Source organism: Rhinolophus ferrumequinum, chromosome 13 (genome assembly GCF_004115265.2).
Source record: "Rhinolophus ferrumequinum isolate MPI-CBG mRhiFer1 chromosome 13, mRhiFer1_v1.p, whole genome shotgun sequence".
NCBI lineage: Eukaryota > Metazoa > Chordata > Mammalia > Chiroptera > Rhinolophidae > Rhinolophus > Rhinolophus ferrumequinum.
Window position 1 is genome coordinate 48890137 of NC_046296.1, and position 24976 is coordinate 48915112.

Sequence of the window (24976 nt, forward strand, 5' to 3'; positions counted from 1 at the left end):
CATTTGAATTCTACTCAAGAAGCTCAATACAGTATCATTGAATTACAATAATTCAACCAGTTAATACCATTGTTCAAGCAGCAGATAATTTCACTTTGGGGACATCATGATCAATCCTTCTGGTGCCAGAAGACCAAGACCACAAAGCCAAAATAGCCGAGCCCACTCTGTATCCCCTCCCCGAAAGCATCTACGGCCTGATCAGAAAACACTGGCAAGACCAGAACTCCCTAAGAGGATCTCCGTGTCCTTTCGTGTTCAGCTAGTGTTACAGACTAAATGTTCGTTTGCCCCTCTCCCAAATCCACATGCTGAAGCCCTAACCCTCAATGTTATGGTATTAGGAGGCGGGGCCTTTGAGAAGTAACTAGGTTTAGATGAGGTCATGAGGCTGGAGCCCTTGTGACGGAATTAGTGTCCTTGTAAGAAGAGACCAGAGTTCTTTCTCTCTGCCACGTGAGGGCTCAGGGAGAAGGTGGGTGTCTACAAACCAGGAAGAGGCCTACCAGGAAACAAATCTATCAGCACCTCCATCTTAGACTTCCAGGCTCCAGAACTGTGAGAAAATAAATTTTGGTTGTTTAAGCCACCCAATCTATGGTATTTTGTTATGGCAGCCAGAGCCAACTTATACAGATAGCAAAAGTTTCTTGTGAATCCTCCATGCCCAGAACAGATGGCCTAACAGCCAGGATGGAATATGAGTAGTTGAAAGAACATTGGAGTGAGAACCAGAAAAACCTCAGTTTTTGTCCTCACCAACCACAAACTCAATACAAGACGTGAAACAAATTAATTTACTTCTCTAGACTTTAACGTCCTCGTCCATAGAATTTTAAGGATAGACTAATTGCTAACAGTCACGGATGCGCCTGAATGATTTTATTATGAAGGCTCTAGAGCAGGGGTTAGCGTATCCTGGGAGCTATGGTGGAATAATGTCCTGTGTCAGGGCAACTGTGAAGGTCAGTGTGCCCTAAATGCCCCCTGCCTGCCACGGTGACACACTACATGCCATGATGCCACAGGGTGCCTAGTCCTAACATCGTACCGAGGCCTGGACCCACTCGATCCGTGAAAATCAGAATGGGCTTCCTCTTCCTGACCCTACCTCGTGCTCACCCTTTTCCTGCCAGCATCTACTCACACACAAAAAAGCAGCTCTAACTTCCTGAAAACCATCATGGCTCTTCAATGGCTCCTTTCTAGATTATATTGTAATAACTAATTATAATGAATTATATATGATTACCAATAGGCAAAATATCACAAATGATTCAAGATAGTCATATAGATGCAGGTTTTGCACGCCTTTGAGCTGTGAATGACTATAAAGTCACATTATGGTCAATCAACCCACACTGCACAGGTGTCCCATACATTATTCCACCTGTGCAGGTGCTATGCTTACCTCACTAATACCCAGAAGTACTTTATTCCAACGTTCTGCCATAAACCTTTGAAGTGTTCTGGCAAACAGAAGTTACAGCCTCAGTACTATGAATCTGGTTGAAGAACTGAATCCCATTTTGGGAAATCTTGGATTTCTTTCCATAAAAATTGGAATGAGGTCCCTTATGGGAAAAGTTCTCACTGGATGTAATGGGTTGGATTAATCCAGACTTCTGTCACAGCTCTTCTTTGTTCCTACCATCAATCTTTTTGCTATGATATAAACACATTTCCACTCTGGCAAAGTGACTTCTGCCCATCTTCCGAGCAAAATGGTGTTCTTTTAGCCTCTGGACCAATGATGGCTCCAAATTAAACTGGAAAATCTCATGAGAGCTCTTCAATGTCCATGTCCAGAACATTAAATATGTTTATTTCCATGTGCCAATAAGCAAGAGGGTCCAAATCTCTGAACCCTATCACTAATGCAACTGCAGCAACATATCTGATCAACTTGTTCTAAAGGCCCGTTGTCATAAAGGAGAATATTGTACGATGGAGCACTGGCAGGGTAACAGGCATTGTCTCATAAGAAGAGGAGGAAAACGCTTAAATACTTCCAGATTTTCTAAAAGGACTTGTAAAAAATTTGCTTTGGCTTGAGCAGAACATTCTTTATAGGCAAGGTTTTTTTTATTTTATTTTTTTAAAATCCACCCAGCTTTCTTTTATTAGAGTAATTAAAACAATGTTAGGCATTTTGGGGTATCTGACACAACCATAATCCTCTGATATATCTGGGCTATTGATTGTACAAAGTAACGACTGTGACTAGGGCATTAACTGCTGGAAATGTATCCACATCGATTTCTGAGAGTGTATTTGTTTAAAGCCTGCTGAAGCCAAACCATGGGCTTCAAGGAATTCCAGACGACTACTTTAGTTTATGAAACGGTCTTCTAAAAGTTACACTAAGGCAAAAATGGTTTTAAAGTAACATACAAAGGGAAAATTTTCTTAAGCGTGAAACTTCTGATTCTACTTGACATCCGTTCTAAAGAAATGATCAAATTTGGGCTGCCTATTTTCTCCACCTCTACAATGATGTGAGCATTTGAATAGTCAAGTCTACCAGGTTGTGATATATGTGTGCCTTGCTACTCTTAAATGGCAAAAAGAGTAATTAAGGATTCTCCCGACTATATTTCGACAACACAAATCACATCATAAATCCTAGGACTAGATGGTGAAAATACGAAATTTATTCTAAATTCCACTACTAAGGATGTATCTAATAAAACAGACTCGCATTGAGGGAAGAAATAAAGATGGGCAGATAAGCAGGGGTATTATTACTATGGCAACCAGATCACTCCCACATGATGAGCGTAAAGACCTATTTGTCCCAATGCTTATTTCTAGAACTGTATTGAGAGAAATTTCCTATATTAAACTTCAATGTTTGTCAGTTTCCTTTTTTGTCAGTGTAGAGATACTGAAAGGAACAAAAAACATTTTGGGCTTCTAGCATTATGTAAATTGTACCACATGCCTCATTTGGTTAAGCTTTCCACTTTCTGTGTCTTAACCAAGTACACAGAACTCAAAACTAATAATTACTTGTGGTTTGCTTGTTAGTAATGTAGAAAAACTTGAGGGCCACAAATCAATACGTTTTTCAGTTCCCTGCAAGCAGAGAATCAAGTCTGTCTTGACCACTGCTCTTCCACTTGGCAGGAACATTTACTGCTCACCTAAGAACCACTCGCTTCACCTCATGACCCAGATCCCTCACTGTATTAGTCAGCTCTGGATGCTGTAACAAAATACCATAGACTGGGGGGCTTTAACAACAGACATTCATTTCCTCGCAGTTCTGGAGGGTCAAAACCTAAGATCAAGGTGCCAGCGTGGTTGGCTCTGGAAAGAACTTTCTGGCTTATAGAAGGCCACCATCTTACTGTGTCCTCAACATGGTAAAGAGAACAAGCTCTCTACTGTCACCTAAGAACACTAATCCTACTGTATCAAGGCCCCACCCTTATGGCCTGTTTTAATTAACTCCTTACAGACTGCTATATAAAGTGTGTATAATGCACACTTTTTTGTCCAAATTTGTGAGGGAAAAAGAAGGATGTGCATTATACATGGGTAGAAACTAATTCCATATCTGTATAAATGTTTTTAATTCTTTTATTTATGCTTATGAGTTAAAAATGTAACTCTAGAAATCAATCACAACATCCATATGCAAAATAATACTCTGGAACACCATAACTGATTTTGTTGAACTTGCAACGACGAAGAGTTCTTGGTCTTCTATGATGCGTAAGTATCATAAATTTGTTACCGGTACATACAATTTCTTGTACCTTGTATCTGTTCTTGTGTTTTATAATTATTTGCTACATAAAATTTCTGTACCATAAAATGCTAAAAAATAAATGCTAAAATTTCCTTTATAATACAAAAACAAGTACCTACATGTAAACAAATAAAATGTTGAATTAAGAAATTAAGATGAAACATTTTTTTTTCTCCCGGAAAGTTTAGGCCAAAAACGTAGTTATACACTATATATGGCAAAATACGGTATCCCCAAATACAATCAATCACATTGGAGGTTAAGACTTCAACATGGATTTTTGAGAGGGGCACAATTCAGCCCCTAACAGTACCAGTTAGGCAGGCGCATGTGACTCATTCTATACAATGGGTTGTGTTAAAGTAGGGAGCTCCCCTGGCAGGACTTCTCTTTCCCTGCTGCAGGAACTGAGGAAGCCATGTATGCTAGACAAGCCAGCAGTAACATGATAGAACCACCATCAGCCTGAGTCCTGCGCAGTGTGTAGCACAGAGTCCCCCGGCTCACCTGTTAGACGTCTAGTATACAGAAAATAAAGGCTTTTGTTGTGTTTATTACTACAGCACCACCTAGCCCAACCTGAACTAATACCAATACATTTACGGACTACTCATCTGTGCCCAGCACTGAGCTCAGTTCCTAAGGGCCCTGTCCTCGTGAAAAGGTTAAGCTAGTGGGGAAGAGGAAAGAGGCACAAAATCAACAACTTTAAGACAATTAAATTCAAATTGGTCTGATTGGATTCAAACTGCAGTAAGAGTTCAGGGAGGAAAGAGCAATGTAGGTTGAACAAGAACTGGAAGGCTTGTTGGAGGGGCCAACACTTGAGAGGAGTCTCTCAAGTCAGGGTGGATTGGAGAGATCATTGTAGGTGTTGACTGCATTCGATGTTTTACAGTTCACTCTGTGTATAAATCCCACGCCTATGTTAATATCAGTGGCATCTAAGATTGTGGAAAAGAAGAAAGGTGTCAAAATCATCAGAGTCAGGGGACTGCAGGGCTAAAAGAGGACTCGGTCATCCTTTCAGCCAAACCAGTTATTTGAAAAACAAACTGAGGGCCAGAGAATTGGTGAATTTGCCAAAATGGCAAAAAGAGCTATCAATTTGGAAATACCAACACAAGCCTGTCCCCACCTCTCTAAGCCTCAAGTTTCACTTAAGTAAATGGGAAACAAGAATACCTAACTTTTCCTTGTTTTGAAGTTGTTCTGAAGGTCAAGTAAGGTCACAAATGTGAATGTTCTCTGTCAGCTATCAATTTTATAAAAATAAATTGTCTTACTAAGATGCCTGCCTGCCCCAAAGCCACAGAATGTGGACCATTTTCTTAACAACTCCCTTAAAGCTTACACATTCTAACAGTGATCCTCTTAAAGGCACTGCTGCCTTTGTTCAAAATATTTAGATCTCCTCTGTCTGAATTTCAGAATTCTCTTCAGGACTGGACACGTGTTACTTTAAATATCCTCGACGGTGGCACGACCCTGCTCGCTGAAGGCTGAATTGACCATTGGAGGCTTTCAGAGTCATTGAGACTAGAGTAAATGAAGGAGCTGCAGCTGAAAGACAGGTGGATTTCCACGTGCCGCTCTTAAAGTGGTTCTGCAATAATGCGTTCAGAACAAAAACTCTGAAATTGTTTGCACATCAGCATCACTAGAGCAAATGCACAGTTTCATAAAAAGATCTCGTTGAAACAGATCCTCCGATTTTATATACAAATTATTTTCCACACAAAAGGAGAGAAGAGGAGAAAGAAAAAAAAAATCGAAGGATGAGAAAGAAAGAAACAGGACTACTATCACCGTGAGGGAAGGTGTAGGCTGGAGTCAGGAAACCATTTTGTTGTCCCTCAGCATATGGCAATGTTGCCTTTTTCACTACAACTGTGTGTGTCAGATTCCAGAACTGGGTGTGTGTGTGTGTGTGTGTGTGTGTGTGTTTTGTTTGTTTGTTTGTTTGTTTAGGAAAGCAGATGACTCCACTTCATTCTTACAAATCTCAATTCCAAAGGATCATACAGACAAAGCCAAGAAACAACATCAGACCCTACAAATGCCAGCTGTGACTCTTTAAACATTTTTGCAATGTATAGAGCCTAAATCAACCATCAATTCAAGCCATGGTCTCTTAAAACTATTTCCAACATGCTCAGAACTAACATCTTCTAATGTAACGACCACAAGATCTTGCCACTTTGCCAATATCAGAAGTGACGTAACATACTTCCTCTCTGAACTACCCCATCATTATTTTCAATGCCTATTCTTCTGCAAAAGCAAGAGTCTAATTATTAACGGGTATATTATTTTAGTGAGCCCTAGAGGTATAAAATACAGAAATCTGATATCCCATGTCATGATGAAGGCATTTTCATTGCCAATAAAATGAAAAACATCTGAGAGAAAGGGGCTTGGGAAGGACCAAAGAAGCATAAACTTGCTTGTCTATTAAACGAGTCAGGGTAAGTGAACACTCGAAGCTGACAGACCCTTTAGTGTCCAGAAGACATGGGCCTGGTAAAGACTGGCTATTAGGCAGAGGAGGGTAAAGTCTGGGTCATCACCTATTCTCTGAAGCACTCTCCTTCAGTTCTAAGAATCTGTAGTTTGATTACCCTAACAGCTCAGCCCCACATTCTCAGTCCAAATACTAGCAGTCTTTCCCACCACTGGCAGGAGCCCAGTGACATGCAGACATGTTCCCTTTCACATGCAGCATTTTCCCCCTTTGGATCTTATCCCTGCCTTTACTGATTGTTTCGACTCTAAGGAAGAAGGCCCCTGCACCACGTCAGTCTGGCAGGGGTTGCTGGAGCAAGACCAGCCAACACTGCAGAGCTCCAGGCACCTATCACTGAGATGTGTATCACACCTTCGGTGATACCTCTGCTGTTGACACAGGTAAGGTTTGGCACGCATGACCATCTTAGAAGTACTAGAGACAACCAGACTCACTGACACTCAATTAAATATTTCTTAGATTATGCCAAAGGAGTATTTGAGTGGGACACTGAAGAAAAACCCAGATGGCACAGGAAGTGCCTGGTGTTAATGACTTATTCCACCTGAAAGAAGCCAAACTTCAGTAAATGCAATCAGCACACCCCAACAAGGCTCTCGTCTCATGGAGAGCGCAGACATCAGCTTAACTCCAGCCCTGCCTTCCTTACGCACTGCCCAACAGCACCTATGCAAGATGAAGTTCACCTGGGAGGGCCCTGCCCCTAAGAGGATGTGGGCAGCAGGAATGGGTAAGGGGAGAGAGCCACATACACACCTGTACCCACTGCTGACCCAGCCTGGCTGGCTCAGTTCTCCTTCCCACATAAGGGGTAATGCATAAGTGCGGAGAGATCAAGCATCTCTGGTAAGTGTTTTATAACATTCTTTCTTTAGCCTTATCATCTATGTATGTCGTTTATGGTCTCAGTATAGAGAAATAACCAGTGTGAAAGTGTTACACTGCTTCTGGTATTATCCCTGTCATAATAAAACTATTATTTCATCATAAATTTAAGCCTCGCCCCAGAAATAGTCTTATAGTCAGGGCAGAGGAGAGTCTGTGGAAATTAACGAACAGGTTTCTAAGCAGAACTTAGCATCCCAGCTTCCTTAATTGTGCACTCAATGCACTTTCCATCACTGAGAAGAGATTTTGAACATGTACAGCCTGTCTCTACATCCATAGTAGTATCTATTCATCTATCTATATGTTTTCTGCCATGTGAAATTGACAGGCATGACATCTGTTTCCCTACTTTCGCATTGGTTTCTGAGTTGTAGAAAACAAGAAACATTTTTCTTCAAAGTCCTGTGACAGAAGTATTAAGACTTTTTTTAAAAAGTTTTTTAAAAAGTACTTTCAGCCATGTAATTAGGATACTTTCCACTTCAATGAGCTCACAATTTCCTGTTAATTTCTCCATGATGCTTTTTAAAAAAAAACACACACACAAAACAAAAGCTAAGTGCATCTGTTGGGCCCTTCAGAATGGAGTGTGTGTTCCAGTGCTAAGGTTTAGAGCTTGCTGATGTTATTGAATTTATCTGCCAAAAGAGACCTATCTCCAATTAAATAATCTTTTTCTCCAAATGGCCCATTCTGTTTCCATTTTTCCTGTCCAAAAAGAATTGTTGGAACAACTTCTGAAAATTCTAAGGGGATCCCAAACAGTTCTCATATCACTTTAACTCAGTCTTGCCCCAGGTCTTATTATTTATATGACCAATAATTAAAGAAAATAAAGGATTTTCCAATAATTTCAAAATTTCACGTCAAGTACTGGTCCTTTTTTTCCTTCATAATCCAATTAAAAATTATTTTCCTCTATAGAATGTGTATTAGAGAACTTAATCTTGGAGTTTGTTTCTTATGGGTTCTTTAAAAACTGTTATGAGGGATTTTATGGTTGCAAACTATAAGGGTGTGTTTGCTTCTTATTTGATCTTTATCTGTGTAAAAGCTCTGTACTAAAAATATCTTTTCTTCTATTTACATTTACTGCAGGTTTTCCAGTATTTTTGTTCTTCTTAGTTAACTCAGGTGTTTACATGTGCAGTTTTTTTCTCTTTTGGCATTTGCAATAAGGTCTTGAAGAATTTTTTTGTCTCATCTTATAATCTGTGTCTAATGAAGGAACATGTTCCTCCCTTTAACAGATAGCATATGATTTGCACAACCAGGCAGATTCTATATCATGAGCCTGAACTCTTCTCAGACAAGTTCTTTTTCATACCATCTGGTCACTCTAAATATTTGTTTCCAGCAATTAAGCAATAAAACATGTTTGAAACAACAAAAGGCTCAGATGACAAATAAGTTTCAAATTTAAGTCACAGTTTAAACAAAGGGTACCCTTGCACAATCGAAAAGGTGTACAAACACGTATATTCAATGTTCCCTGTGGTGCAAAAATAGATTAGAGGGGTGTTTTCTGAAATTTGGCCTCTCTTTAGAGATGAAAACTAGCATGGAAATGTTCAAATTTTAAGCACATGAAGACATGAGATTATCCTGACAGTAGCTGGTACCTGTAACCACTGGAGATGTAATTCTAACTTGATCTATATACAGTGAACAAACTTGCCAGAATGCTTTCAAGTATATACGGTGTGCCACTGTCTACTCCAGGTAGCACAGAAACCTAACTCTGTCAAAATTATGACCTGTCAAACTTGATTTACATTCAAGAATCCCATTCCTCTAAGATGCCCTATACGTTCTATTAGATTAATTTCTATTTCTTAATACTTGAAATTAAATTTAATGATGCCTATACCCAGCCCGATTCACATAAAAATCAATACTCTATATGATCTTAAGAACAAGAAATTATTTTTAGGACTCTGAAAGATGAAACATCACTTTCTACAATAGGAATGATTCCCCCTGTATCTTGCTACGCTCTGTCAAGGTGAAACACACTATAGTTATTCCCAATTCCATTATCCCTGCTCCTTTCTCTTTACAGTACACACCAAATGTCCTGTGTTCTCATGAATCTAACCAGCATTACTATATCTAAGCCCTGACCACTACATTGTTTCTAGCAATCTTTTCACTCCATCTCTAACATAGCATTGGATTCCCTGCTTGATATCCAAGAATACTCCATTCTTGCTGTAAGTCAAGGATTGGGCTACTTAAAATAAGATGTGGCTATTCGTCTTCACCGCACAATCCTTCCCCAAGCAAGGGTCAGTTAATCCATCACAGCAATCATTTATCTGATTTCTGAAGCAAGGAAGTTTGTAATAGTCCAACTCATCACCATCTTTTTCTTCCTTGCAGCCTATAATCAAATCCTGATGCTTCCTTCTTTACAAAAGCCCCTACATTCATCTCTTTATTGCCCACTTTTCACCGTAAATTGGACCCTGGTCATTTCACAACTGGACCAAGGGCAAGGTCTCTTCCCTGGCCTCCTCATGTCTCCCATCCCCACATCCACCCAACCCATTTAGTAGAAAGTTGAAACATTTTAAATTGTTTTTTAAAATATTATTAAATGTATTCATATAGATGATGTGATATAGAATTGCACACCTGAAATCTATGTAATTTTAATAACAATTGTCACCCCAATAAATTTAAATTAAAAAAATGTATTCAATACGTTCAGCTTAATATTGTATTATTCTATTGGCATACCTCAGAGATATTGCAGATTCGGTTCCAGATGACCACAATAAAGTAAGTATCACAATAAAGCGAGTCACACAAACTTTTTGGTTTCCCAGTGCATATAAAAGTTAAATTTACACTATACTGCAGTCTCTTAAGTGTGCAATAGCATTATGTCGAAAAAATGTACATACCTTAACTAAAAATACTTTATTGCTAGAAAATGCGAACCATTATCTAAACCCATGGGGGAAATGGTGCCAAAAGACTTGATCAACACAAGAATTGCCACAAACCTTCAAAAAAAACCCCACAATTATCTGCAAAGTGCAATAAAATGAAGGACAATAAAATGAGGTTTGCCTATATTTGTACGTCTAGAAAATTTCAATTTTTTTCCCATTCTTTTTCTCATAGGAAAATTTCAAATATACTGATATCTCCAAGGAATAATACAATGATCTCTTGCATATCCATCTCTTAAGAGTAAATGATTGTTATAATTTTGCTGTATTAGTGTGTAAAATGCATTTGAAAGAAAATTATAGACATCATGACATTTCCCACCTAAAACTTTCAGCATTCATCTCTCAAGAATAAGGGTATTGTCCTATACCCCCAATATCATTATCACATCTAAACAATCAGTAATAATTCCAAAATATGATTTAATATCCAGTCCATAAATTTCCCCAATTGTTCCCCAAATATCTTCTAGAGTTCGTTTTTTGGTTTTTTTTTAAACCAGGATTATTTAAGGTTCATACATTACATTTACTGTTGTGTCTCTTTAGTCTCTTTCTAGAAAAGTCATTCAACTTTTTTTTTCCATTGTATGATTTTTGTGGATAAACCAGACACTATCCTACATTATGAATCTGATGGGAGGTGAGCGGGTGTGGTATTTTTAGTTGTTTCATTACTCTCAGTATTCCCTAGAAGTTGGAGGTTAGGTGTAAAGACTTGATCACATTCAGGTTAAACACTTTTGGCAAGAATACTTTCAGGGTAATACATAACCTTCATACTGTATCATATCAGGAGGCACCTACTGTCAGTTATCCTCCTTTTAATAATTCTGAGTTTGATCACTTGATCAAGGACCTTTGTGCTATCTTTACCTTGATACCAAGTCATGTTTATTGCATTATGTCTCAGGTTAAAGAAGCTTCCTCTTTATGCAAACACCTGCCGGGAATCTCGGGCTAGTTTATATCTCCGGTCTCTTCTGACACTTCTTCCTCGCCCATTTTTGCAAAGTTCTCTTTCCTCTGTTTAATTCTTCTCCCCGCTTTCTCTCTGAGCTTGGTTTTCTAACCAATCCCCCGTTTTCCTCTACCACTGAAGCAGTTCCTGAAATTCTACTCTATGAAGCTTCCCTGAATTTCAATACATTAATCACAGTTCATGTTGGGTTCTCGACCCCACACTTTCTGCCTAACTAGAATGTGCCACAGAAACAAGGGCTATTTCTGCCAAATTTGCTTTGTGTATGACTTCTCATGGCAATGCATAAACAAGTGCTTAGTGATAACTCCATGGCACCAAAAGTCTCTATAGTGGAAATCTGCAGCTAACAAGAGGGTTCCCAAGAGCACAGCACTAGTAAGCCTTTAAGCAGCTGCTTTTGCCATCCTTTAAAATCTACCTATACCTCCTTCTGTAGTTGTGCATGCAAACCAACCATAGCAAAAAAGCACAAATATTTTCAAACATCTTTATAGGATACATCTGATATACTATTGACAATTTGCCAGGAATGTATATTTTTAATGCCTGGATCACCCTGAATGCACTAATTAACTGGGCAATCATAAGCATCCAGCAACATGTCTCACCAACAGGAAGACAAATATATACGCTGAGAATGTTTCCTGAAAACAGGTCTTATTTTTAAGCTGTGTATTTTTGACTACACATGCAAAATGAATTAAGACTTGAGATCACTGTCTGGATTATTCAGACCAAAAGTAAGAGAGTTATGCAGATAAGGCAAAAGTATTCTACTGAGTTTGAATTATTCGAGTAACGCCACCAATTATCCAACTAATTTTGAATATATAGTCCAGTTTAGGCTTAAAAGTAAATAATTGTTTTAATCTTTTCTAGTTAGCAATCATCTGTCTAATATTACACAAGAATAACAAGTTTGTGAATACTTCACTTTTTTTTTCCTTTTTATCATCTATATTCCAACTTGGAAACTAGGAAGAAAGTCACTGGGCACAGTTTTAAAAGGACCTGCTTTTTCCCAACCTAAGCTGGAATGACTAAATAATTCAAATGGCACCAAATTCACTGTCCCTCTCCAAGGCTAGTCCGGGCAAAATCGTGAAGTGTATGAAGTTTATCTTCAGCCTCACTGCCCCTATAAAAACCCGCTCTTAGCATTAGAATCTAGACTTTACTTCTAAGCTAAATTTAAATTGATGTTGTCCCTTGTCCCAAGTGTTTGCTTAAATCTGGTCTTCAGTTGACGAATGAAAAGCTGTGGCAGGTTTAGGATGCATTTCAAGTATCTGCAGGCAGACGAAGGTTGCGTTTGGAGAGATCAAGCCTTCCCTGTCTTACTGAGGTTACCTGACATAAGCAGTCACCTACTCTGCCTATTTTTAAGTTTGACACTATTGACAGGGAGCTATCTTCTAAGCTAGTATTTGCACCGTTCTATAACATTTGCAGACCAGTGCTCACATTACCTTGTCTAATCTTGACAAAGCCCCATATCCTTGTCTACCCTTTATAGATAAGGAAGCTGGTTCCCTGCCATCAAGTGCTGAGCCCAGGGCTCTAGCCAAGATCTTATAACTCCACATGGGTGTTCTTTCCGTTCAAGGCTACAGACCAATTTTGCCTTCTCCCCCTGGAAGAAAGGTGATAACCCTACCATGGACTCGCCCAGTACCTAAAAGTATTTTCCAGGTTTCTAAAGCAATAGCACTTGATTCTTATTACCCCAAAGGATGTCACACACAGTGGTTTTTCAATATCCAGGTAAGATCTGAGAAATAATAATAAATGCACCTTACCTACTCTTCCCATGTGAGGCTGAAAACATAACCAAATGACAGGAGGAGAACCAGCGGACAAAGCTACATCATTATCAAATTATCACAAAACAAGTAGCCCCAAGTGACTGCAGTAGGAGAACTGATATTTTTATGTTACCATCCGTATGTACTTTCAAGGATGAGTTTTAAAGACACCTCAGCCTTTCTCCCACATTATGACATAAATATAGGCCTAAATCTACATGTCTAAATCCAATGACATTTAAAATGCACTTCAAACAACTCATTCATTACCATTCTCATTATGCATTTTATAAGAAAATAAAAGATGACAAATTATTATTGCATGAGGGGCTCAAAACTCAACTGTACCGACTAACCTGCAAATAATTGCAAAAAGGCATAAGTATTTTCAAATGCTTTGCAGAATCTATCTCATGTACCATATCTCATGCCTGACATGTTTTCTACACAGATCACCTTAACCAAAAAAACATAAATGGCAATCATGGACTTCCAACAGCACTTCTGGAAGTTCACTACTTATAACCAGCGGCTGGCAAGCTCTTTCGGTAAAGGACTTTGCCGACCATATTTTTGGCTTTGCAGGTCACAGAGTCTTGTTGACGCTAAACAATTCCACCATCCATAGCACGAAAGCAGGCACAAGCAACATGTAAATGAATGGAGGTAGCTGTGTTCCAATACAGCTTTATTTACAAAAATAGGCCCATGGGTCAGTTTGCCACCCCTTCAACAAAAAGTCATTTTACCAAGTCTGGCTTTCCTATGAAAACGAGACCTTTCCTAGAATGCACTGCCAAAACAGGCTGGGCGATACTGCTTACCTGTGACCCAATGGTTTCCTGGAAGCACCGGCCAAGCTGGGTCTTAGCAGCCACAGGATAGACATGGGGAATAACTTGCTGGTGGGAGTAGGTGGAATGTACCGTCTGCGTTTTCTGGATGGGATGTCCTTGGTAAGACAGCTGGGATTGGCCTGGCTGAGCTTCTTTTACCTTCTGGCCTGTTGGGCCATCAATTCTTGAAACCTGATGGATCTGGACGGAAGCCTCAGGAGGGTGCTTCACATGAATATTGACTATGTTGGGAGGAAATTTCACTAAAATAGATTGGGAGGAAAACTTGTTAATCATGAATAATTACCACACAAGTCAGCATTAGAATAAACTGTATACACACACATATATACTTACATGCATCTATATTATACGTACGATAAATTATACATATACAATATAATACATATTGTTGCCACACAGCCATCAAAATTATTGAGAATAAAAGGGTAGCTTCAAAATAAAAATTACGCCCAAATTTATGTATTTCAAAGAAAACCAATTATAAAGAGAAATTCAAACCTCTCACAATAACAGATTCATAAGAACAAAATATTTTTTTTCAGGAGTCATAAAACTGAAATTCATGATGCTTATGGTCAAAGAAGGACAAATTTTATCAAATGATAGTCATAAAAACTCAAGAGTTGGATTACTTTTGAATTTCTCACAAAGCTTCTATCGTAAAAGTTGGAGAATATACCTTTCTACGTCAAAAAAGAAAATACAATTACACGAAGCAAAATTCTCTTACCCTTAGACAATATAGTGTGGGCACACTTTGGTGCTTCTTGGGACACACACACAATATACCCAAGTGTGATATTTTATACCTGTAACAAGATTTACTTTCTGCAGCTTTCAAACAAAATTCCATCTTCTGATGCTAACACTCAGGTTTTAAAGAATAAGAGCCAGCAACACTCTCTAACCCCTTTTTTAAAAACTGTGCATGCATACGAAGAGATGCCAGGTTTACAAGAATGAATTAGTCATAGAATTTCTGAGCTCCAAGTGACCTAGTTTACCTTCCTCTACAGATGAATAAACTGAAGCCCCGTGAGGTTAAGTGATCGTTTAGAATTAAAACCAAGCACTCTTCAGCTACTAAATAGACTTCCTATTCATCAGCAGGTACTGTGATCCGCTAGTTTATTAACGTTGCCAAAGCCAGAATATGGCTGTGCTCGTCTGTCTCTTCCCCAGGCCCAGCCAGAACAGTGTCAAGCACACTGAACAGGCCTTGATGCTAAGAGTCATCAGAGAAGGCCAGGCTCCTTTTTATTTTCCATTTCCTAGATACCAAGTCTCTGTGACCTAGAAAGCACTGTAGCCACATATCTGGGACCACATTCTGTCCCCACTGTCACTTCTCAGGCCACGGATCATCTGCTCCTTTCTGTGCCAATACTAGCCTTGGCCATCTGCAGATACTGGGCTTCTGGACAGGCTTGGCAGGTTCACAGAAGTCTGACGAATGGGCAAAAGCAAAACAATGATCTTACCTTTGACTCCTTGCTGACTAGTCATGGTCAGAGGCAAGGTATGTGTAGAGTGGACGACATGCGTTCCCAAAGCCTTGGCTGACTGCTGGGAATGTTGATAAAGTTTAGGCACGCTGGCACCATGAACTGGGATCTGACAAAGCTTCCCTGTGAAATTTGGGGGGCACTGGCATTTGTCCCTTGAACTGCACTGGCCACCATTCATACACGGAAGATGGCAAATTACTGAAAGGGAAAAGAGAAAATGTTGAAAATTGGTCAGTTTCTCAAATGCTAAGTAAAAATCAACCATCAAAACTCCCAAAACACATAGCCCGTGACGGCCATCATATTCCCACTGACTTTAGAAATGGTAAACAAAGGAGTAACCAGATTATGACAAAAAAAAAAAGTCTCTATTATTCACTATTTTTATCTTTTTCCTTCCATCTTAGGTGGTTGTTCTTCCCCAACAGTGACAAGAATTCATGAAAAGAATATATACAGTAGCCACTCAGAATTATTGTCGATCAAGGTCCTTTTAAGTATCTCTTGCGCTCTGAAATTTGTTTTCCTATTTAATTACTGGCTTATTAGTTGTCTCCCTAGATTATAAACTCCTTGAGAAAAAGGGACATGTCTGCCTTAGTGACCTTTATATCCTTAGCACCTAGAATAACGTCTGGCACACTGAGGACATATTTCCTCAAAAAATAAATAAACAAATGAGAGTGCTAAAAATAATATCTGCTGAGAATTTTCTCTGTAAGACACTGAGCTAAGTGCTACCCAGAATAATGGAGTAGAGTAGTTTGAATCCTGCTTGATAGGCATTTGCAATCTCATTGGGATAACAAGACCACAGTGAAACCTAGAAGACGCGGAGAGATTAGTAGTCTGGAATTTATTTAGAATACCAAAAGATAAAAAGAGCACACTGAGTAAAGAATTTCAAGAGGAGTTTTACATTCTGACTACATTCAGCTTCTGGCCAACCTCTTTATCACTAATGAATTCTTCCTATCAGCCTTTAAACGTGATCATATGTCCAGAAGCCTAAAAACTAAAAGCCTCTCAACTCCATTTCCTTCCAGCTTTACCCTCTTTAAATCCTCGCCCCCCAAGACATTTTCAAAAAGAATGCTCTATTCACTTCTCCACCCACTACAATCTAGCTTGGGCCAGGTGGCATTTTCCTTTCCCCACCCCTCTTGTATGGAAACTACTCTTACTAAGGTTACTAACAGTCTCCATGTTGCTAGATCCAATGGACGGATTTCAGTTTTCCCTGGGTTTCCATGACATCTCATTCACCTATTCTGCTCCTTCCTCTTTGCCCGTTCCATCTTAATGTTCTTTGTAGACTCCACTCTTTACTTTGTCCTTTAAATACTGATGTGCTTTAAGATTTGGCATTAAAATCCTCTTCTTTAATAGCTCTCCACAGTATTCCTCTATGATTTCACCCTGTCATACACTGATGCCACCCAATTTTCTATTTTCTAATCAAGACTTTCTGTGGGGTTCCAAACTGTCTACTACTATCTATCTCCGTACAGATATTCCACAGGCACTGCCAACTCAAACTGTCTGAAATCTAACTCATCACCTTCCCCCATACCTACATTCACGGAGTGCCCTTTAACAGAAAGCTGAGTGCAGCTCTAGCATCCGCCCATCCAAACATCCAGTCCTGGAAGTCCTCCCTGCTGAGCAGTCACCAACTTTGTGCACTTCCTTCCCATCACAGGGCCCCGTTCCCTGTCAAACCTCATCACTTATGGGTCTCACCTCATTCTCTACAATCTAGCGACACAGCTTTATTCAGTTCCTCAGTGGGGAAGGCCCTCTCGCCCCTCTCGAGCCTTATGCATGTGGTGTCCACACTCTTTCCATTCAGCCCCCATCACCTATCTAACGCCTCCTTATCTTTTAGACTCTGCTTAAACCTCACTCTAGAAGCATTCTCCATCGCCCCTTGTGTACATGTGGTGCCTCTCTGTGCTTCTGTGGAATCTCATTCACTGCTCACCGTGCCACTTAGCTTACTTCATTGCAAGTGTCTGACTACTTTTCTGGATGCCTCATTCAACTAGAGCTCTGTGAAGTCAGGGGCTTTATTTTGTTATGGCTTACCGCTGGCATGTAACTCAGCTTCTAGAAGAAATGCTGCACTCAGAACAATAATGGATGAAACATTTATGCCTATCACTCTGTCAAATACCATTCTAGGGCCCTGCTCTTCAAGAATGTAAGAACCAACTGGGGAGTTTAGATAATACATGGTAACTAAGAACACAGATCAGCAAATAAGTGACAATTGGAAAATATAACATGTAAATCCTGTGGAACTTCAGAAAAGAGAAAAGACATTTCCAGGAAGTCAAAATAGACTTTACAAGAGAAATCGTCTGGGGTAAGTCTTTGAAACTGTGTAAGATTCATAAAAAAAAAAGGGGGGGTTGCATCCTAGGCGGAGTGGGTGAGTGTGAGTGTGAGAGAGTGTGTGTGTGTGTGTGTGTGTGTGTGTGTGTGTGTCAAAAGAAGGGGAGGCAGGCATATTTGAGAGATAATGAGAAAGTCTGTCTTGTTGAAACCCTGGGTTCCTGAGGGGTGGGGTCAGGTGATAAACTGGACGACGCAGGCTTGAGTCAGACAATGGATACAGGCCCAGTAAAAAGTTTGGATTTTATTTTGTAATTATTAAGCTATTTTGGAGGCTCCAAGGAGAGAATTAAACAAGGCTGAAAGAGTGTTCCAGGAAGAATACTCTTGTGACGGCATGTGGGATTAGTTGGAATGGAGAGTGACTAGGTGGAGAAGTCAGTCAGGAGACTATTAAAATAATTGAACTACAAGTTGAAAATTACATGGATCAGGATGATGGCAACAAGAATTGAAAGACACATGAAGTAATATAATGATAGAGGGAGAATCAGTACAACACGAAGATGGGACACAGAAAGTCAACATGGAAAAGGGGAGACAGCAGAGGAGGAAGCAGAGAGTCAGAAAAAATGCCCAAGGTAACCACCTAGGTACCATGTCCAGCGTCTGATGCTGTGGCCGTTCAAGCCCAAACTTCCCAACCTGGATGGGGTCTGAAACCGCCTTCTCCAGTGCCCGATCTACTCTGAGGTGCTGCGTAAGAGCAGGAGAGTCAAAGCTGACTCCAACGTTGAGTCAAAGACTTCATTAATTCCCATTCAATTCGGAACTGGTTTTTCTAAATCACACCTTGGCTACCCTGGATGGATTCAATGTGTAATGGGAAGGGGGAACGGGAGACAGGCGAAGATTTAAATGTACTACAAATCATTTATAACTGGAATACAGGCACCACTCACTTTGCACAGTTCCAATATGCATGAATTTCAGTTCCCACAGTTTAGTTAAAGATCACCAGTCCCCCAACAACATGTTTCAAACTTCAGTTGCCACAGTGTATTAACTGTGAGTAATTGCCTGAAGTACAAACTTCGCTGCTAGCTCTTTGGTCCATGAACACTCCGTGAATAACAGATGTGAGTCATGATCAGTAACCAATCGTGTATGTCACTTCCTTCAAAGTCTGTTGGTGACTGATCCCTGCACATCTGTTATTCAGCTCATGCACATCCAGGAAAGCATGTAGCTGCCTCATCTCACAGTGATAAACTCGCACTGCATTTTACGGAAGTGGATAATTAAAAGGGTCAACAACAACAACAAAGTAAGTGCAGCCAAAAAAATGACAAGTGGTAACACTGGAAGTGAAATTGGAAAGTGGTTATGATGAAAAGGATGTTGTGCCAAAGGAAGTAACATTAAAGCACCTCCCAGATATCTTACGACTTTGAAAGCACAAAGGGGAAGATGTTGGAAGCTGATCGAAACTTGCAAAGGAGTACGACAATTGACTGAGGCAAAGAAAAACTACTCCGGTATCATAAGTTATACAATGAGAAGAAAGCAAACATGTTCACCTTACTCTTGTGAAGTTCTATACAAAGAAGTAAAACACTTCAATTCTCAGTTTTCTAACATTTAAAATTACAGGGCACTAAAGAAATACGAGCTTTACTATTTTTTGTCACTTCCTCATACATTTATAACCTACAGTAAAAGAGATTTAATGTTTTGATAAAAAATTTTCAAGGTCATGGAACTGGTAATTTTCCCATTGATTGTTAAGATCATTTTGTACATTTTCAGCTTGCATAGTCATTTTTATGGTCCTGTACTTCCATGCAAACCTACTTATAACCTATACTAAAATAACTGCACATACGATGTAGCCATCTTTTTTACAAACATTAACCAATTGACTTTTACTAGATGTTTCCAGCATCATAGCAGATTTTGAAATCTAACATGAATTTAATTAGTTTTCTTTAAATTTACTTTTAAACCCCTGAAATAGCTTCCGCAAAAATGTTTCAAGGACTGCACTAGTCTAAGTGCATACAGCCATAATTCCAGAACGGAACTCTAATAACTGTCTCTCTGGTCATAAAGGAAATGGTTTCTGCTTGACTTACCCCAACCAATAAAAGGCCACTCTTTATAACCATCTATGAATGAGAACTAAAGTATCTATTCTCCTGTTCCAGCATTTTCTAAAATCTAACTTACAATATAAAGTTCTTTGCCTCAACTCAATACACATTTAGTTCTTTGTGGCAAGTGATCTTTTTATAGTTAAATAGTCTTTTATATGAAAGAAAACAAATTTAAAATCAACCTACAAACTTAAGGATTTAACTATGAATGGTTTCTTTCTGTTTCAAAGGTTCATGCCACCCTCAAACCATTGCCTACTGATATACATTCCATGCTGCTCAATGCATTTTATACACTCAATGCATTTTATACACTCAATGCATAAAGAGGAAAAAGAATCAGTTATCTTTAAGGCTGACTTGAGAAGCTTGTGATGTGCTGGTTGTAGGTACATACATTTTAGAACATATAACTAGAAGGTGTCACACAGAATGCTGGCTGAAAAAATTCCATACCTTGATCAGCTTGACATTTAGCTGGCCATCACCACAATTCACTATATTGCATCATGTGGTCACCTGGGACCTACTGCAAATAACAAGAGATATATGGGACTTCGGAAAGGTATATTCCTTTCTGGAATTAGACATTCCAGAAAGTGTAATTTCATGGCAATCACTCAAAGTATCTCATGCTACTACTATAAACCATCAAAAGGAACAAAAGAATCTGGGCTGAAAGAACAACATATTGGGGGGTTGAAATATGTCGAACGTTTCAGTGCCTCCCATCACTCACTTTGGTCTATCCAACAACCTGCGGTATTGCAGAGATTGGGCTGACAGAATCATATTCACGTTCCACACCACAAAGGGGAACTTAGTTTAAATGAACAGGGATGAGTGACTTGCATATGAACACAGGCAAACTGAATTTTCTGAAGATTTGTACTACAAAAAGTTATGCTCTCTTTCTTCCCTGTTATCTTACCTAATTATAAAAGTGCTTCAACCGCTTATCCCCAAAAGACGCTCTAAGAACACCTGACTTTCGTGCAGCAACATCACAGCCCGCCACCCACTCCCTTGCTTTCTGTGCCAGTAGACAGACCGTTTCAAGTTACTGTGGTTAAGTTAGAACAGGGAAAACAAACCTCCATCCGAAGGAAAACCTGTATCTGTCATTTCACAGAACAGACGCACACATGATTTTGCTTTGAGTTAGCTACTTAAACTTTCCCAATTGTCTCTGATTAGAAGAAGAACTTCCCCTTAAAGGCTTTTAGCATTTTTGTTGATATCCTTTGGAGTGTGAAAAAATAGCAGTAATATTTTTAGAAAGGAAACATTATCACTTAATTTCTCCCCCTAAACATACCTATGTTGCTCTCATTTAAAGGGTATCCTTAAACTGTAGTCAGGCAGACGGTAGGTTAATACTATAGCTGTTTAAAGTGTTTGAGTAACAAATATGTTAGATAGTCAATTAAATGCTGCAAACCATCGCTCACTTTAAGAACCTATTCCATAACCCTCTGGAAAAAACGAAAACAAAACTGTATGCCTTTTAACTCAGTATGCATCACCAACCAACCAACCAACCAACCTGGAGCTGAAAGCCAAGATGGAGGTCACGTTCTTCTGAAGCTAGAACAGAGGAATGCAGGAGGCCTAATCCTACACATGAGCCAAGGAAGGAAGTGCAAAGGCCAGCAGGCATTTATTACAATCTAGGTTTAGGGAGTGGGTGTGTGTGTGTGTGTGTGTGTGTGTGTGTGTGTTTAATGCAATGTAGAAATTTACAATTGTGGTGCTCCAAAATTGCCTTCCCCCAATTCTTGATTATCTGTCCGCCAACTTACAGTGACTTACAGACCAAGAAAACATATGAGATATAGCGATCTGGAACAACCTGTGCAAGGAGGTGACAGTTAAGCTAAACCTAGAAAGAGAAGAATCCAGCGATGTGAACAGTTGGCAAAAGAATGTTTGCAAAAGAAGAAATAACAGGAGCTGAGATGTTGGTGAGACACAGTTCAGAAAGGCCCAGAAACGGAAATGAGGCTGAGGGAGCCGGAGTGCAGGAGACAAGGAGAAAATGAGAAAAGATGCGTTGGACAGACACACAGATTCCCACTCCTTTATACAAGCATATAGGGCAGCCTATAAAAGTAGAACAGTAAAACAGAAAAAAATATATAAATAAAAGCTTAAAACTTAGGATCAGGACACATACGACTCACAGGTGTCAGACCCAGGGAAAAGGAGCAAGTAAGGATCGGTAGACTCCTCTATTGTATACGTATGAAATGTGCACTGTACATTTTCTTTGTCCTTCTGGGCCCCTTTTTAAATTTTTGAATAATGTTTTAGCCAGATTCAAGTCAAATTCCAGAAGGTTTCATTTAAAATTCACTAAATATATAATCGTTTTATTGAAAGAGGATTTTTTTAATGTGTGAGAGAAGTGATTGGTGTTCTCAGTGATTCATGCAAAAGTGAAAAACGGAATCCAAAGAAATCTTGGGGCAAAAGGAAAATGCTTTAATAAAAATTAAAAATGCATCTACCATACTCTCCCTGACAGAGAGAATCTTTGTTGTACCTGCATTCGAAATTAGGAGGACCCATTTTCATCCCATCCCCACCAACCAAACACTAAAGTACACTGGCCTAGAGTGAAAAGAAATGCAGAATTCAACAAATGCAAAATATCCACCTTAACACAAACAAAAGTTTCAAGAATATCACTAGTTTCTAATGTTGGTACACATGAACAAGTACGTCAGTGCATTCTGGTTATAAGCTGGGAGATCTGAAGCCCTCCCACACACATGCATACCAGACCTTCCACTTTGAGATGAAGCCATTCATCATCTCAGCTTTGTTTATGGCTCTCCTTTCCATTACCATGAACCTCACCATAGCTGTGGGCTATCTAATTTGATCTAGTTTTAGACTTTGCATAACCTAAGGAGCTCCACATATTGAGCATACCACAAAATTCCACTCATACCCTTCATCCACAAAAGCTCTGTCCGCAGCACTATCTTAGAAATTCTCCAACACCCTGTCAGCAGTGCTATCTCTCAGAAATTCCCAAGTGCCAGGCTCCTTTACCCTTAGGAAAAAACATAGCAACATTTGCAGGCTGCAGAATAAACACAAGAATCCAAGGCACTTTGGGGTTGGGGCATCCTTTGGGAACAATCTTTGAAAACTGGGGCAAATCACTTCACTTTACGGATTATGGTGTCCCACTCTGGAAAATGGCGTGGCCCGATAATACAATCCACAGGTTCTTTTCCATCCCTGAAATTCTGGTTTTCAAAAGTCGAACCAAGTTAAAAATACAATGAAATTCGGATTTCCTCATTGCATCTAATGAGACCTGGAGGGAAATGCAGCTTCCAGTCATAACCACTGCAGTTCACATGTACATTCTTTGGTTGCTACATAGCCATCATACTCTTCCATGTTATGCATTGCTACAGAGCGTTAATAATTAACATTTTTAGTAGCTACATAATAGTCCATTAGGTTGACAGATGACACAGCCACTCTATTTTTTGTTTAGATTGCATTTCTTTTGAACTGGTATAGGCAAAGCTGTAATTTAGTATAGGTAAATCTAAAGTTTGTTTAGATTGTCTGCATTTCTTTTGAACTATTATAGGTAAATCTCCTCAAACATATAGTTTTATCTAGTAATTATTTTCTCATCCAGACAACTAGTATTTATTCATTGCTTAGTATGCACCAGGCAATGTGCTAGGTGACAGAATGAACAAGAAAAACATTTATGAGCCAATTACACCAACGTTACTGTCTCATGGGGAGGACAGACGAACACAGGCATTGAGAGCAAGGGTCTAAAACCAGAATTCCATGGGATGTGAATCCCAGTTTCATCAATGAAACTGGTATGACCTTGGGCAAGTCACTTAACATTTCTCTGACCACGCCCCATCCCATTTCTTCACCTAAGAAATGAGGATAAACATTGTACCCAGCTCACATGGTTGTTCTGTGGCTTTAAGGAGGTCATGTATTCAAAGCACTTAGAACTCAGTGCATAGTAAGCACTCAGCAAACATTAGCCATCAGCATCAACTTCATGTGTAGGGTACAGTGGGAAAGGGGAAACCAAACCGGCATATTGGCAAGGAAAGGACATGCATATTCTTATTACCAGTTACGTCATACACTATAATGCACATTATTTCAGTCACTACTCTGTTCCCAGAATCTAGTGAGGAGATGGTTGAATTGCTGAGTGTATTAAAAGAAGAATCTTCCAAAAATAGTGTATCAAATATTAACATCAATAGCAGTACATTATCAAATTCACATCTTGTCAAAACTGGATTTTATTTTTTTTAATTTCTATTAGTTTCATAGTTTCAAAATGATAACTTCAGAGCTATAACATTTTAACCACAAGCAATCAGATTATACTATCACATTCTCATTTTGCATGTCTTTATATTTTTGTATTTTTATTTATAAAAATCATTAGTAAATATTTTTAACATTTACTCTACAGTTGTTTATTTTAATTTCCTCTTTTTTGAACTATCTCTTCATTCATATATTTTACCTATCCCTTAGTCTTAATGATTTTTTTAAAATACTTTCATGATGGTTTTTACGGATAATAGATTTTAAGATCTTGTCATATTAATGAAAACATCTCTGTAAATATATTTCCTGTTTATTTTAGTTTCATTTGTTTTAGATACACAATTTATTTTGCTGTTTTCCTGTAACTAAGTTTTTAAGTTCTTTTCTCTTTAATATAGTCTATGGTTTCATTCCTTTAAAAGCAACTACCCTACCCCTCCAAGTATCTGATAAGTAAGTTATTTCATGCTAGCTTTTCAGATTATTTTTCATCTCTTTCTTGCTTAATTATTTAACTCATTCCATCTGGAGATTTACCCAGTGTACAGATATGTATTATAACCAATTCTGCTTCAAATTGCAACCTAAATATCTTAATGTTTTTGAATAAAATTTCCTTTCCCATTTTTTAAGATAAGTCATTATTGTGAATAGAAGGTTTCAAAACGGGGAAGACATAGTGTGATGGGGGAAAAACCCGGCCATTTAGAATGGAGTTAAGGATGGAAGAATAGGGGAAGAATGCAGGATAAAAAAAGAGAGGCCTAGGATGAATACAAAAGCACAGAAACATTCCCTGTGAGAAGTGAAAGAAGAAACACCCGGGGTAATAAAATGAAATGGGGTCTG

General features: G+C 39.0%; 1 protein-coding gene across 10 annotated transcripts in view; it reads right to left on the reverse strand.

The window, feature by feature from the left end:
• LTBP1 (latent transforming growth factor beta binding protein 1) overlaps positions 1 to 24976 on the reverse strand; it is a 348164-nt gene that overhangs the window by 156979 nt on the left and 166209 nt on the right. For all 10 annotated transcript variants that reach the window (XM_033124736.1, XM_033124740.1, XM_033124734.1 and 7 more), the window contains 2 exons: positions 15264 to 15488; positions 13747 to 14021 (listed from right to left, as the gene is read on the reverse strand). In XM_033124736.1, coding sequence (XP_032980627.1) covers positions 13747 to 14021; positions 15264 to 15488 — 500 coding nt within the window. The remainder of the gene's footprint in view (positions 1 to 13746; positions 14022 to 15263; positions 15489 to 24976) is intronic.